The 16,702-nt window shown below is 41.7% G+C and overlaps 2 protein-coding genes across 14 annotated transcripts in view; one reads left to right on the forward strand and one right to left on the reverse strand.

Annotated features, from left to right (window-relative positions):
• Window positions 1-16,702, reverse strand: part of pard3ab (par-3 family cell polarity regulator alpha, b) — a 235,423-nt gene that overhangs the window by 202,701 nt on the left and 16,020 nt on the right. The window lies entirely within an intron of this gene.
• On the forward strand, window positions 60-932 carry LOC119010566 (putative uncharacterized protein DDB_G0281733). The gene is made up of 2 exons (XM_037082791.1): window positions 60-326; window positions 424-932. The coding sequence occupies exons 1-2, from the start codon at window positions 138-140 to the stop codon at window positions 676-678; spliced, it is 444 nt and encodes a 147-aa protein (XP_036938686.1). The 5' UTR covers window positions 60-137; the 3' UTR covers window positions 679-932.

Genomic DNA, 16,702 nt, shown 5'->3' on the forward strand with positions numbered 1-16,702 from the left:
ACAGACCTCAACAAGCCTTTTCAAATCAAAGCACCAAACGGTTGCCCAGCACAATAAACAGGTTGAATTTATTGTGGCAACACTGATTCTGACACAGCCGCCCTCATAAGTACAGCAGGGTCGGACCAAAAAAAAAAATGTCTGTGGAAGACTCTGGCTCAGACTTCCTGTCAGATGAGAGCGACTACGAGGCTGAGGAGAAACTGGATGATGGTGAAACAGATGTAGAGGAGTTCAGTTACGCAGCGATGGTCCGCCTGCACCACAATCTAATCAACTTTCAAAACATCTACATCTACAACATCAACGCAGTGATAGCCATAGAGGTAGGGAAGCTGATCATTATTTCAACTGATTTATTCATGTATAACTTCAACCAATTACAAATCCTCGAGTTAATGAAAAGAAAAACATGTTTTTCAGCGGTACACTGTGGACCAGGCTAGGACAAACAGTTTCATCAGCGGTTTGCTTTCAGAGATGGATGTCAGCGACGACCATTTCTTCCTGATCTCCATTGAAGATTTGAACGAGCCGTATGAAGATGAGGACTCCATCTTGTCATCATCGTCCTCCAGCTCATCTTCTTCTTCCTCCAGCTCGTCATCTTCTTCCACCAGCTCGTCTTCTTCTTCCTCAGACGCTGAAGAAGGACGGAGTGATGTAGACCATCGGTGAAGCAATGCAGAGGATGAGGCTGCAGAGGACCAGCTGTGAAGATGTCTAATAAACACGGCCATCCTTATCTTTATGGAACTGGCTTCACTGTAGGAGTCATGGTTAGTCATGGTTCAAATAAATCTGCTGCAGCATGATGAACACCATCAAGTTCAGAATGACTGCAAACTTAATAGCTGAAGTGTTTGCAAAAATCCCCCAAGACCTAGATGACCATCCATCAGCTTGGCTAATAAACATGTGCTTATCCTGAATCTGAACGACTCCAGTTCATAAATGTTTAGTCCAGTCAAATCTTTACACTCTATTTGCCCTAAATTATGCATAAATGCACAAAAAAGCAAAACATGTTTTGGGCTCTGAAGCAGCAATCTTCTGTCAGATCCAGGCTGGTGCTGCACAACGGAAAAGTTGTATAAAACCCAGTAGTCACACAGTGTTCCTTGGCAAAGGTTTTATTTTGGTTAAAATCTCTTGCAATTGATGTGATTCTGATGTATCAATGTTAAAATGTGACAATAAACACTTGAAACAATCCCTGTTGTTTCCCTCCTCTCGGTTACAGTTTGGTCCTTATACTATACTTTCGTACGGCATTTTCACCCTTTTTTGTGCTTCTCTGATTCATTTCCAATCAGTTTCATCCCATTCTTTCTAGTCTTCCTCACCAATACTCCATGATCCTTTTCCTCTCTCGCTGTTCTTATAAAACTTTAATAGAATGCTGTCCTACACTTGACACACATTAGGGCTTGTTTCATATTCCAAACACCGCAAGAGAATCCTCTCTGGGAATCCTCTGCATATCTATCCAGCTCGCTACACGCCTGCGGTGCTGCACTGATGCAGGTTCAAGGCACATCAAAAAGCATTTCTTGTGTAATTCAGTGTGGAAGTTTAGTGTGACACCGTTTTGTAATCTCCAGAGTGCCACCCATGACTAAAAAATACATTCTGCCGCTGACTTCTCTCCTCCTCCTCCACAGTGCGGTTAGAATGGATACTGCAAAAGATCTGAAAGAATAATTAAGCGATTGTAGATTTAGGATTTAGAGAAGGGAGGGGTTTTTATTCTAAACTGAGGCCAGATGGCGACTAAGACAGGAAGTCACTTAAAGGCAATGAGATGGTGGAGGAGGCTCCACGTAAGACGTTAACAATGACACATTGCAATCTGTGCCAACGCATGCTTTATCCTCACAGCAGGAAACACCAATGAGCAATGGATTAGCAACATACAGTAGGCTTATTGCCAGTAGATGTCAAGGCTGTGTGTGTGGGGGGGGTGTATCCGTTTACAGATACCTTCATCTCAACCAACTCTGGTAAATTTGATTTAATGACTGGCTCCACTGGTGGTAGCACTCACCTGCTGTTGATCTGGTTGGTTAAAGTTAGCCAGTGACTGACAGTCAGATCATTACTCCAATCACCTGCCAAATATTTTAAGTGTGAGTGTTTTTTTTAATAACCATTTTTAAAAAAATCCAGTTTATGCCATCCTTATAATCTCTTTATTGTACCATCTAATCCCCTGTGGAATAGAACCAAAAATTGACTTTCTTGCTTTGATTGTGGGGAGATCCAGAGGCTGGTACTGTCACTACAACATCCTGCATCTGAGTTCCCAGGGCAGGTAAGAAAACTGAAATGGGTCCCAAAGTATTACACATGCTGCACTTCGATGTAAAATGACTGCTTTCACGAAAGTGTGTTTGCATTCATGTCAACATAAGAGCTGATGTTATTCTAACAAACTAAATACCCAACTGCTTTCTTTGTACTCCTCAATGGAGGACTGTTGTCATTGGGTAGCTCAGGTGAGACTGTTTAAATACACAGCTGGTTCCTGGAAAGAAAAAAAAACTTGTTTCTGAAGCGAACCCTCCCTGAATAAATACGGTTAACTGCTACTTGTTTCCTCAAGCCTTAGAGAATGTCTTAAAAAGAGCTGATAAATTAAAACCTTGTCCGTATGAGTAATCAGTTTGCCACTTTTTCAAACAGAGAACATCCGACTGCTGCAAATGTTACAACATGCCTTTATCTAGCAGACAAACATCTCTCTGCTCTGCTTATCGAGCTCAACAAATCCCTTTTCAATCTCCTGTGATGTTCGGATGTGTGCACAACCACGGCAGGGCCACAACGCTGCACGTGACCTCCACCGCAGGGTCAAAGCAAGGTTGAGGTAAGAAACAAAAGACCCTTTCATTGAAGTGTAAATGACACCGGTGAGGAGAGAGGCGGAAATTGGAAAATGCCATTCAAGTGCTTGGTGATGCATGTAAGACCACAGACAGATGTCTGTACAGAGGCAGATGTGTCAGCGTGGAGTGGTGACAAGGAGCTAAAATCACTCTGTACTCGTGTGTGAGTGTATGTACTGTATATAATGTCAGAATACTTTTGCAGGTTGTCAGTTTCTTGTCAACTTAAAATCACAATTCAGTTAATTAAAATTGATTTGTATCGAGTTAAGCTAACAGAGTTGCTGGGAAGCAAAATCCACTGTAACATTGGATTATGTTGCTATTTCAAGACCACATACATGTATAAATGTATCGATCACTACAGACAAAATCAAAACTTTAATATGTGAGGGAACAGAAAATTGTTGACATGAATGTTCTTGTGTGTTTGTATTGGAATTCAGAAAGATATTAAAATAGAAATAGTCTCTTTTTTTTTTAAATGCTTATGTACTGAGCCCAAGTGTTAGAATGGTAATGTGTGTTATTCTGTCGGTGACAGTTTTATGTAAACAGACACTCATGTAAACACAACTGGCAACATCGAGGTCAGCAAATACGCTGGAGGTCGTTTACATACCGTCTATGTCTGCATTAACATCACTCTGTCTGACTGCGTCGCACCGACAGTTCTGCCCAATTCAAGTGCCAAACATTCCTCCTCATGTAAGTGCCAAGTGGAATTCAAGGGTTTCTGGACTGCTGCCAGGCTCACGGCTCGCCATTTACTACGGAGAATTAACAACTGGCCCAACCTGTTGTGCTGGGTTGTGTGTATTTGTGCCGGGCAAAGGCTACGGTCCTCGGTTATAAATATTCATTCTGGACGGGAGGCAGAGGCGAGAGGTTTCAATGAGGCCACGCCACAAAAAACAGCCAGTGAGGAGAGAGGAGGCTGCTGAACACCCCGAGAGCCCAAGAACTTGCTTTGTGCTTCTTCTACTCTTGTGTCCTCATCTCCATGTCTGTGTTTTACCAATTTATACTGGCAATAGTTGAGGTTTTAAGGCAGACTTTATATCCCCACACAGTTATGTTCCAGGCTACAATAAGACCACTACAGTTTACAGTTAGTCAGGTCCACTTTCAAAACATTAGCTTGGAAAATACTTCTGGTAGGGTTCAACCAACGAGTGTTTTCATTTGAGTCCATAAAATGAAAAAGAAGATTCCCAGAGCCCAACGTGTTGTCTTCTTTAGCCCAGCAAACAGTCAAAAGCCAAAAGAAACACAGTAAGTCCCTCATTTGAAGAAGCTGAAACCAGCAAATATTCGAGATTTCTGATTAAACAACTGAAACTAGTAATCGATTCATAAAACAGTTGCATTTGTCTGTTGATCGACTGGATGAAATGAATCACTGCAGCTCTTGCTTCTGGCAGTAGATAATTGAGAGAGGAACAAAAAGAAAACAGACAATACATTTATGATAAACACTGAAAATTGAGAGGGAAAAGCCCTGGACCAAGCTCTTTTTAAAACACTACACCAACTACAATAAAACATTTACAGACACTTTAATGACACATGACAACGAGTGCAAAGTGATCGCATAAAAAAAAAAAACGCATCATGACAAATCCAGTGACTTCATAGATCCAGAGGTACATCTATTTTTTCATCTGTCACATATTACTGGCTCCTCTCCAATCAATGTAACCGTTGCATCAAAGTCGAAGCTCGAGGCTTTAGCGGTCATTCAATTCCTCCTTGTTGCACCCTTGTGTCCTTCCACTCAACTGTTGAACTCCACTTATCTTGCAGCCGTTGTCTCAGAATAACCGTCTCAGAATGACGGAGGGGAGGGGGAGAGAAAACCAAGACGGAAACCAGAGAGAAACACTGGCAAACGCGAGCACCTTAATGGCATCGAGCCGCACACAGAACAATGTCGCCATTCACAGAAAAGCCTTGTATCTGATCATAACAGGCAACCGCTCGACAATTTAACATAACCGCCCTCTAAAAATAGTCAGAATTACACAGAGTCAGGTACGATTAATCAGCCGACTTTATGCGGCACATTAAGCTTCCAACGGAACAAAACAAGAGAGCCTTTGCTTCATTATGAGAGAACCACTGTTTGCATTCAGCTGCGGGAGTGCAGGGCGCCTCGACTTATAAATCACTCAATTCATGAGGAGAATCAAACCATAATAACCTGTGCAAAATGCAAAAGAACATGAGGATCTCACACGTGGTGCAAAGGGACAAAAGCAGGAGGATGTAGCCCGTAGCTTGATTAACATAATGAATAATGAAACGATCACGTAGCAGCCTCGCGTCTGTAGCTTCCACCTTCCTGTGCAGTGAAACAGAAGTGCCTGGGAGGAAGAGAGAGGATGGAGAGGATGGAGAGATGTAGTCTGCCAGGATGGAAAGTTAAGACCACAACTTGGTTCCCAGGAGAAGGAGAAAGACAGAGACTGCAGTTCCGCCTCCAAACAAACTGAGTCACCCTGATGGATATTTCATTATGCCTGTTTTCCCCCCTGTTGTTCCATACAACCCTCTTTTCCTCTTCCATGTTATACTAAAACTGGATTCTGTCACAGTAACAGGACTTCTTGGAGGCTGCTGGTGGACATCAAACTTTAATCTTCAAGCAACATCCATCTCTTTTACATGTGTGTTTCCATAAAACAAGATGCATGGACAGAAACGCTTCCTGGCTTTAAAAAGAGGCAGAAAAATCACAAAGGTCATTTTCCTGTAGCTGTGTCATACAAGCAGACAATCGCATACATGTACCTTCATCAATTCATTTGCATTGAGCCCCCTCAATAAGCAGCTTAGTAGGCGAAGCAGAGCAGGAGACATTTAGGATCAACAGTTGAACACATTGTTTTCTTGCTTATCACAACGGCGACCTTCACACAGGTTATATGTTAACTGGCTGATGCTAAAATCAATGGAACTGGAGGGGGAGGCTGGGAGCATTATGTTTTCTCACCAACACAAGTCAGCAAGCGATAAGAGCAGAGAAGGCTGAGAGAGAATCAGAGCACATCCTCTTTTATTTTATAACATCTATACTATACTATTTTTATACTCATTATGCATGTATTATTCTGCATTTGTACTGTATACCGATTGATATATACCCAAAGTGTCATGTAGACTACTGACAATCAATAAATCATTCTGAAAAAAGGTCAAAACTCGGATTCAAAGCTTTAAGCTTCTTAAACGTAAATATTTTTCTGGTTTATTTGCTCATCTATGACAGTTAATATCTTTGAGTTGTGGACAAAAATAAGACATTTTACAGAGCAAACAACTAATCAATAAATCAACAATGAAATTAAGCATTAGTGGCAGCCCTAGTGGAGTCAACTTCTCTGCCAAAAAGCTTTAAGGTCCCTATTATACCATCACCAAGTGCCAATTAGTGCCAGAGAAGACAGTTGAGACGAATACAAAAACAGCTCACAGAGCAACTTGTGGCTGCTGGTAAACTTTCTGATGAGGTTTTTCTGACACTGCTGCTGACTCTGTGTGCAGCTGTAAGTAATGCCTCAAAGTTACATCATGGCCATGGGACTTCTAAATGTCTTTCTTGATTCATCAGCATTGGCCCTGGTAATTCCGACTGGAATTACGCAACTTATTTAAGAGACGAACTGGTGCTGAAATATTTGTGCTATGTTTGATACTTCCATCAGTTCCAACAGTAAAAAGAGCCTAACGATGATCTAGTCACGTAATGTTCACAAATGACGGCCCCGTCTTATTAGAGCAAAATGTCATTTTCATTCCATTAGAGGAGACGAAACACTTCAGTCAAAACAACCTCTGACTCATTGTCACAGTGCTAAGTGTTCTTTGCCTGCAGCTTACAGCATAACAGGGTCATTGTTACTGCAGTGATGCTCTTTTTTAATCTGATTGAAGCGGCAGGTGAGAAGTTTACTGCATCAGGAGTTGTTCATCAGATAACTGTAGAGCTGTGCATAACAGATCGAAGCCTTGAAGCATCATTCATGGCAATGGCATTCAAACTCTGAATCAACATTCAAGCTTATCTGCATTATATCTGCAATTGCATGGCACTTGATGCTCCTGTTAATCCAATGTATCACAAAACCTTAAGGGTTTTATTCAAGCATCTTTGGGAGATAGTGACATCATAAAACATGTAGACCGAGATCCAAGCGTTTGAAAACCTCCATAGAGTCTGAAAATGTTAAAAGAAATGACAAATGGCCTGGACAAATGTCAAACAGTCTACGGGCTGTAGTCATGATACTGTCATATGTAATAATCCCTCAGCCTGTCTGGTGTTTAACTCAAACATTAGTAGTGTGTCAGTAAAAAATACATTATTGTTGGAAAAATTCTGAATAAAATAAGCCAGCTGTCGAAAACTGTCAAATCTGTCCAATAATAGGAAAGAGTTTACTTAAATAGGAATTAATTGGACTTGAAATTAGATGAAAGGAGACAATGTTTCACTTTTCAACATAATCATAAGCTAATTTATTCCTCTGTGAAAAAGAAATTCCTTTCCCCTTTCACAATGCAAAACAAATCCAGACCTTAAAACAAAATCAGTCAGAAAATACTTTTAAGAGTCCCTGTTTTGCAATGCAATGAGTCTCAGAGAAAATGCAGGACATAGCAGGAAAATCAAAGGCACACGTCAGAGTGGCGTCTAAAGTTCCACCAGCTGTCAAGCCTGCCAACTTTCGCCCCTGGCCCTACTGTTTCTGATCCGTCCACGACAAGGAGGAGGACTGAAATCAAGTCTGAGTGGTGGAGAAAGCTCCAGAAACTCTTAAGACGGCTTTTCAAAAGGGCAAAGAACTAAACCTGGCATCACTCCACTAGTGCCTCAGTCGATTAATGCCCCGACAAGGCCATAAATTAATACAGTGGAACAAAAACTTCTCAAGTGAAAGCCGGAGACAGAGCTTCAACAAATGATTAGCAGGAAAGAGCGGAGTGGTTCTGATTTAACGGGTGTCGCCTACTGATCCATCAATAAGGTTTTGACCGCTCCTCAACCTCAATACAACTGCCAGACGTTCAAAATCAATTTGGGTTTTGCATTTCCAGGTTCGACTAAGAGAACATGTCCTTTCACAACAAAAGTCTTTTGAGAGGTGAGCGAGGAAGCTCGACAGCCGAGGAAAAAAAATACATATCCTCTCTCGTCACAAGATCTCTGACAGAACTAGACCGACACATCTGAGGAAACAAAGCTTTATTCTTGCTTGATGTCTTTCACCAGTGTGGAGGAAACCACAAGAGGTGGGGGGCATAGAGAGGAACACAGATAAAGAGATGACAATTAAGACAAAACCTGGAAGAAAAGAAACAAGAAAGACAGGAAGACAGAGATAAAAATCAGAGGGTGAGTCAGAAATGACTGGTTCAGGTGCATCAGAAACTAGATCCTCCACAAGTGACCCGCTTTGGCAAAGCCTTCAGCACAGAACAGACAGGAGCGACATGAGTAGACTTCAGCAGTATTAATTAGGCGTGTGTGATACTCGGTGGATTTTCTGGAGGCGGAATCATCTTCATCGTCCAACTGCGAAGAGACTGTCTACCTATGTCACGTGGCCGACAGAGCGAGTTTGTGTACTTTGTTGTTATGGCACAACACCAGCACCTCGGCTTTCTGTCAACTGCTGTCAATCAAAGGTAGACCTCGACACAAGCCTCGAGCCGTCTGCGACAAAGAGAGGGATTGTTTCTGATATGTCCCTGATGACCTTTTATTCTTCCTCTTAATAAATTTTTTTTAAAAAACAAAGCGATTCAGACTACAAAAGGAGATGACTGACTGCAGATTTCTGTTGGAATTTAAAGTGGAAACAACTATCCTCCCCTCAGCATTTCCAAATGGTTTCATTGTTGGAAACACTGTCACAGAGACAAACGGATCTTTTCAGCTTTCCTCCGACTAGCTACCAACAATAAAAGGGGTAATGTGAGGTTTATTCATTTATTTGGACTATAATGGCGACTTAAAAGCAGAGGAAGAAGCCAAAGAAGTAAAGAATCTTTATTTGATCAAATATCATGCAATGTACAACATCCTGGGGCTGGTTCCTCTGCACTGACTCCTGGGCACTGACTGAAGAATGAAAATGAAAATGAAGAGCATCTAATGTGCAGCCCTCAATAAACAAAGAGGTTGTTCACCTGCAAAATGCTTGTTTTTACCTGAAGCCGCTGCGCCCGCATCCGTCCCTGCTGCCAGCTGTCACAGTTTAAAAACCGCTGTTTGTTTGTTTTGTGGCACTTCACAGTTCATCCACAAGTCACTCAACGCTGCGTTGTTCCAGCATAATTGGGCACACAGCAGGCAAACTCCAAGCAAACAAGGACAAGAAACAGATCAGGCATTGCAGCGTCAGCCCATAACAAAGAACCTGGGTCTGACCCGATCCTGATCCATTCACTCCGTTAAGGACATTCATAGAGAGCATAACAGGACTGTTGCATAAACTCTAGACAGATCTGAATACACAACAGAAGAGTTCAGTGGAACCACAACAAACACAAACTAGGAATTAAAGATGACGCAAGTCAAAGTTAATGTTCAGACATACCTGTCCATGGCTGGTGTGACAAGACGTGGCTCTGAATCTCTTCTTGAGAGCATAGTGGTGTTTCCACATCTCATCAGTCCTCAAACTACACACACTCCTCTGACCTCACCTGTAGCAGGCAGCTAACTCACTGGCAACACTGAGAATGATCCATCTGCACAACAAGCTTTATACTTGTGTAAGAATCAAGTGTGTGCAGGTAAGAGATGTGTGTGTTTGTGCATGTGACATGTAATGCATGTAACTTGCCTGTGTGTGGTCTTTAGTGCACCGTGCATGGGTGTAACTGCAGTCTAGCTTATGAAAGAGACCTGAGAGGGGACGCACGCTGCAACACAATAACCTGCTCTCTTACTTCAGAGACTGTGCGTATCAGATTGCCAGTGTTGCTGGTTATTGATACTCTGGTGGAGCAACGAGAAACTGTGCGGCGTGAACGATGAGAAACTGTGTTGATACTTGAGCTCCGATAGCATCGCTCAATTTGCATTTATATGACAGCTGTGTCGGGTCATGGATAATCATTTCACAAATCTCGTTGTACTCAGGTATTTCCATAAGTAATCTTGGCTCAGTGAAAAGGTGCAGTGGAAAAGTATTTGTATGACACATAAATACTGGAAATCAGTGTAACATTGCTACAACAGGAGCTGCGTCTATGACTTTCCAGTCTTGCAATTGTATTATTTCTTCAGAGGTTTCAGTAGCATTTGGACAACAATCTGTGTTCAATCTGTTGAGAAGGAGCATCAGAGGTCTCTGATGGCATCAAGGAAAATTTCTTTTTTTTAAAAAACGAAAACACAACAGCTCTGTATCTATCAGGTTAAGAAAACCAGCTTGTACAAAAGACATGGTCCAGATCTGATGGAAAGACAATGTCAGATGTAGTAGGTGGATATAGCAGAAACTACAGTGTCAGACAGGTGCAGGAGACTCCACAGGCAGCTGACTCAGATCAGATGAACAATCTATTGAGCTGAACAAAGCAAAGCCGTCAGGATCAGCAGCTGAAAGGCTGTCACAACCTTCACATTCAGAGGATTCTGTGTCATGTTCACAAGTTCATTTTTATGCCGTCTGAAACTTCATTTTTGTGATTGTGCCAATTAAAAAAAAAAATGTTGGCAGCTGTAAGATAACATGCAGATGATTCATCTAGTAAACCTGAGTACTAGATGCATGGAGCTTAAAACTAAAGGACAAGAAATTCTGGACGGTCGGCCAAAGACTTGCATGTCAGTGCACAGGAATTTTCTCTACCTGATCCAAAGCTGTTTCAATGCAATCATTCCTGTCTGTCTGCAAGTTCAACCAGTGGCGAACAAACACAAGGAATTTAAGTTTCTTTTTAATGGCAATATCACATTATGACACACCGTCAATTGAGGCACTCCTTATTGCAAATGACTGACTGCTATCAGGAGCCGATCTTGTGGTTACTCATCTGGTTTCTGGCAGAATGTGATAGGAGGATATCCTGTCTGTCAGAGGTGGAAGTCTTGCAGCCAAAACATGAATGTGCTTTTAAAGAACTGGTTTGACCAAAGCCACTTCCTTCTCCTTTCCACGGTGACTTGACTTGTTTTATGCACTGATGTTATTTTTAAAAAGAGCTTATCACTCAAAATTGTGCAAAATGATCATATCAAATTCCAAGGAAACAGGCTTGAATGTTTCTCCTGAGTGCTCAATGTTTCTTGTTTTTAGGCCAAACAAAAATGACCATTGTTCCTGGTGTATTATTACCTCCTGATCAATTTGGCATTAAACAGTCACTTGAAGGATAAAGTCTTCAAAAACAGCTGCAAATCACCCAAAACTTCATCCCTAAAAACTAACTCCAGGTTTAGGAATGTCTTGGAATACCATCAGCATGTGGTCCAGTCCATGGCCAATGAAATGAAGAGGGGGATTTGGACATAAAAAAGCAGTCTAGTCACTTTTTCACAGTTGTTTCTTTGCAAGAAAGTTGAACTTTTTGTTAAGAAGTTCTCAGTAATCGGCACAAAAGTTTACATTGTGCAGGAATCAGTAAAAGATAATAGCCCTGCAAAGAACTGACAAATAATAACATTGCAGAGGATAGACAAAAGAATTCTATAATTGAGGCACGAATGAATAGTTGGATTCCGGGCATAAAAGGAGAAGGAAACCATCGTCGTCTGTGAGTCTTGCCACAAACCTTTAGCAGAAATAAGTGATTAAGTGATATAAATTTTGATTTTGACTTGCCAATATGCAGTGTGGATGCTCAGATTGATCGATAATGACAATGATCATCAATTGCAAAGGGAAAGGGAAAACTGTAAGACACATACTAAGTTACACTCATGTCATTGATATTACAGTTTGTTGGACATGAGCCACAAACCATGCAGCAGATAGTAACAGCACAGCTGCGTCCATGTGTTCAGAAACTCCCACATGAAGCCAGACCAACACTCAAACCTCTTAATCTCCGTTAACGCAGCCTTAAACTTGGCTTTGTTCTCACCAGCACTGATAGAAGCTCAGCCAAGTGGAGCTTTGGTCCGCTCAACCAGTGACACGTCTCAGGCTGTCCCCCTGGATGACACAAAAACAAACCACAGCCATGGAGACCGGCTGACATCACTCCCAGGGGTCACTAGGAGTTCTCGCCTCAGCCAATCAGAGGATAAAATGAGCGTGAGGAGTAAACGGTCGTCGCCGGCGCTCCAGAGGGGGAGTGGGCTGCGAGGCGTCTAGTAGACTATATGAGTGGATGAAGTCTGAGCCTGAGGCAAAGCCTGTGTGTCATTAAAGTGGTACTGAGGGGGTGGCTGATTACACACAGAGGCCAACAGAGTGATGAGGCCAAAAGTTAGAAAGTTAGATATTCAAGGAGAAAGAGGTGACTGAAGGAAGATAGCACTGAGTGCTGACGGTGACAGATGAAGAGTGTCAGCAGGAAGAGAAAACTAACTGGCAGAAATTATTCTTACAATAAAAAATCCCTCTCCTTTGATGACGGGGAGTGGATGACATGTAAAAGTAAGCAGTGCATTTCCCTGTTAAACGCAGCAATAAAATGAAGTCACATGAAAGCAGAACCAGTTCTTCAATTACAAGAAGCCTCGAGAGAAAAATACTGAAAGCACATTTGCATGTGAACAAACATAACAGTCTGCCTTAATCAGGTTTAAGTGCAGAACACCAGAGAAACACAGATCATCTGAGTGCGTCATCACTGTCACATAACACCAGCATTTTGTGTCTTAACATGCAAATTTACATTTATACAATTTCAGGTCAGTTAATTCTTCCATACTGCCAACAAGTGTTGGTAATATTAACTAAATGTAATAATTTGTGCTTTGGTATTTTTCCCAATTTCAAGTTCTTCTGGTTTCTTCGAGACTTGTATCAGTTACACTTCACCGCTCACTAAAAATGTTAATAATGTTGTAAAGGAACCCTTGCAGGTTGACGTAATAATGTCATGCTGCCAGATTTACTGTACTGCAATATCTTACATCAACAGGTTTATCATATTTCACAAGGGTTTTATAACGTTTTTTTTAAACAATATCTGGCAGTTACTGTCAGTTACAACATGCTGTGTGACATAGGCTGATGTAAACTTGGCAGCATCTGCTAAATCAATTTAGCAGATGTGGATCAGCAGGATCTGGATCAGCAGGATCTGGATCAGCTAAAAGCCTGGCATTAAAAAAAATAGGGTTGACAACTATGATTTGCATCATTTAGCACGAAGGGTGTCACCATTTTGCGCCTAAATGGAAATATCAAAATGAGCTTCAAGTTGATCACTGAATTAAAAAGGCATCTGTCATATACCCACCCCCATCTCCGAGTGCAGACTTGTGCACATCTGAGGCAAATTCAAAAAAGAAAAAAAACACATTTAAAAAACAGCATGACGCAACTAGCTTATGGATAGCCTGCAACTCCACTTCCAGAGAAGTAACCCGAGCGCACGAGAACAGAACTGACTGGGATGTAGGTAACCTCCACCAGCATCACAGATGTTTCAGAGATCCTTCATTGATTTCTTTGAGAGGGAGAAGAACTGAACCAAACTATAACACTGCAAGATATCTTTTACTGAGTTTCTTGGGAAGATGGCTTACTCTGGACAGATTAGATTAAAATGTAAATGATAGTTGCCGGGGCATAAAAGCTGTGATCTCTTGATCTTTACAAATCCAGATTCCAGTCTCATGATGTAATAGCTGTCTGTGCCGAAAAAATTAAAACAGTGACTTTAACATCTATGGTTAAACAGAGTAGTTGGAAAATTGTGAGAGATTTAGTCAGCATGCAATGTAAAGTTAAGATGCCTCTTAAAAAATCCTTGTAGTCAGAACTGCATGAGGAGCAGTTTTCACAACTGCAAGCTCGACCCCAACGATGGCCCGGTCCAATCAACACTGCCCGTGTTCGTAGTGTAAATTCTAGGTTTGAGAATGACCTTTAAGGGGGAAAAAAACCCTCTCATTTCTGCGCTCTGAAGTGAACATTTACACACCTACCTCTCAGATGACAACAATGACCTGACACAAATATGGAACATTCTGTACGTATTATACATTTCTTTTTTTGCAAGGCAACTGGGGCTGTTGTCATTCTCTACTCCATCAGGTCCAAACACGTTGCAACCAAAGCCAAACACACCTCGGCCATTATTCTTCCCATTCCAGATGAAAAGAAGGCTTTGAGGAGCTGAGTCACAGCAAACTCATGGCTTCTCCTGTAAATGCATCCGATGACACCTAAACCCCAAATGTCACCAGTCTCTGAATAAATACGACTTACGCACGTACCGGTCCTGATCTAGTTATGAAGCCGAATGTTATCCGAGGGATTGGGAGATGTTGTACAAGAGGATTTGCGGGGGCAGAAGTAGTAGGGACTGTTGGTCAATGGGCAGACAGCGGTGCATGGGATTATTTTGTAAAACATAGGACTCACGCAGAGAGTCTGAAACAGTGTTCTGTCTGCCAGCATCATGTGACAGCTCGACAGTTCAGAGGAATAACTGCCAAAGGCCTCAGCTGTATCAGATTACAACTCAGCAAATGGAAAAGGCAAATATAAGGAGGCTTATTTGTAGTGGGCTGAGATATGCCCTATTATACAGAACTGCAATAGCAGAGCGAGGCAGAGGGGGCCTGCCAAAGCAAAAGCTCACAGCTCCACTGGGATACAAAGAGGAGTTCTGCTGTAGAGGAGCTGCAGTTGGATCATTTACACACAAAACAACTTACCAAGCTGCAACATGTGACCTTATGACATTGGAATATCAATGAATTATGCATCCTTCTTAGCATAAGTCTTTGTCTAAATCAAGGGCAAATGCAATGAAACAAACAAAGCAAGGAATTGATTTGAATAAACATCTCAGTATCACTTTCATAGTGTGCCATACTTTATCTCTGTAGAATTTGTTCTTGAAGACAGGTCTGCTCAAAAACTTCATTTGCAAAATGCATGTTTGAATACATTTGAATTATTACTGGTAAATTCTTGCCGTTGATATTTTTCAAATCGGTAGACATCATGACTGTAACTGTATTGTGTATTGTACGCTGTAAGTGTTGTTATGAGCCATTGTTTTCAAGATAACGACAAAGCTAAGAGCAAATGATGTCCTAATTGCAGTTCTGAACAATGACATCTCACAGAAGTTGTCATTCATCTTAGGCATAATATGCATAACTGAAATACATGCAAAGTTACTTTTTTTTAAAGCTCAATGCGGTTCTGCCAGCAAATTAGTCACTGATGCATGCAGTTGATATCAAACTGATGGAGCTGGATGCTGAACAGCTGCCATACCTGGACCAACTGATAAAGCATTTTAAAAAGGGATCTGGATTTAAGACTCAGAGATCAGATGAGATCCCTGCACATCAGCTCATGACATACCTAATTCACTTCATGTTTGGTCACACAAACATAAAACTCTTAAACTGCAGCGGTCTGAGTCAAACTGTCAAGGTGTGTCGTGTGGACCCGTGAGTGAACATGGGAACTGAAGAGGCCTGTACAGACACAAAATGGGACAAACAGGCCCAGACAAGCAAGAAAACACAGTACAGTGCAGTCACTGATGGCTTACAGACATTGTTGCGTAATGTTTATGGAGACACTTCAAACAGAGGGTATTCTGACAGCTAGACTGAACAACTCCCTTTAAAAGTTTATTGAAAAGGAGAGAGAAACTTAAAAGGGGGTGCAGAGTATGTTTAGCCATGTGTGGGGCAGCAGGGGAGGACAGTGGTTGTCCTGCTAGCAAGATGTCGCAGACTCAGTCCTCACAACAGCTGGTGTGTGTCCTTCAACAGCCACAAGTCCATGACAAAAACACTGTGCTTCTACCTGCTTATAAATGTTGTTGTCAGTGGTGTCATGATTATGAGCAATGCATCACTGAGTCCATGAAAATTACTTTAAAGTTAATATAAAGGTTTTGGAAGGTTTAGACTGCATACTCCAAGAAAGACAAACAATCAAACACACAGCAACATGTGCCAACAGTTAAGACGGAAAGACTAAACTAACAGAAAGCAGAACATTTGTACAGAGCAGTTGGATTTCAGAAACAAGAGAAAGGATCATCAGGATATCATGCTGCACGCATCTTCATCAACAACTCAATTGTTTCTTCATTGTGCTTTTCTCTACATGCATTTCAGTCAAGACAAGCGAGAGGAACTGTTTTCTTCAAAGCTCAAGCACAGGCCCATGTGCATCAAGGCTGAGAGAGATAGACTTATTTAAAGAAGTGGGCTGTGAAGATGGTGGGGGAGGTAATAGAGCTGGGATGTGCAGATGGATGTAGGCAGAAGGGAGGTTGGAGCACTGGGAGACAGAGATGCAGATTGCAGTCGTTTCCTCCTCTGGAGTTTGGAGAGAAAGCAGGGGGGTGTTAGTTACAGCAGGAGAGGAGATGAGATAGTTTCCTTTGGCTCTCTGAACAATATGATGAAATCACGCAGTCATAACCTTGGAAGTATGCAAGAGCCATCTGGGATTTGGGTTTAAAAGTGTACCTCTGCACACAGGGCTATACAAAATTAATTAAGGATTCCCCCCTGACAAAGGGTTTGTTTGTTCATGCTTTGAATATGGAACAAAAGATGGTTCAAAATTATTCCTGTTTCTGCTCTTGAGGATCATGAGAAAAGCTTAAACGTTCAACGCTCCAGCGCTGATCCACTC

This window comes from Acanthopagrus latus, chromosome 21, assembly GCF_904848185.1.
Source record: "Acanthopagrus latus isolate v.2019 chromosome 21, fAcaLat1.1, whole genome shotgun sequence".
Lineage (NCBI taxonomy): Eukaryota > Metazoa > Chordata > Actinopteri > Spariformes > Sparidae > Acanthopagrus > Acanthopagrus latus.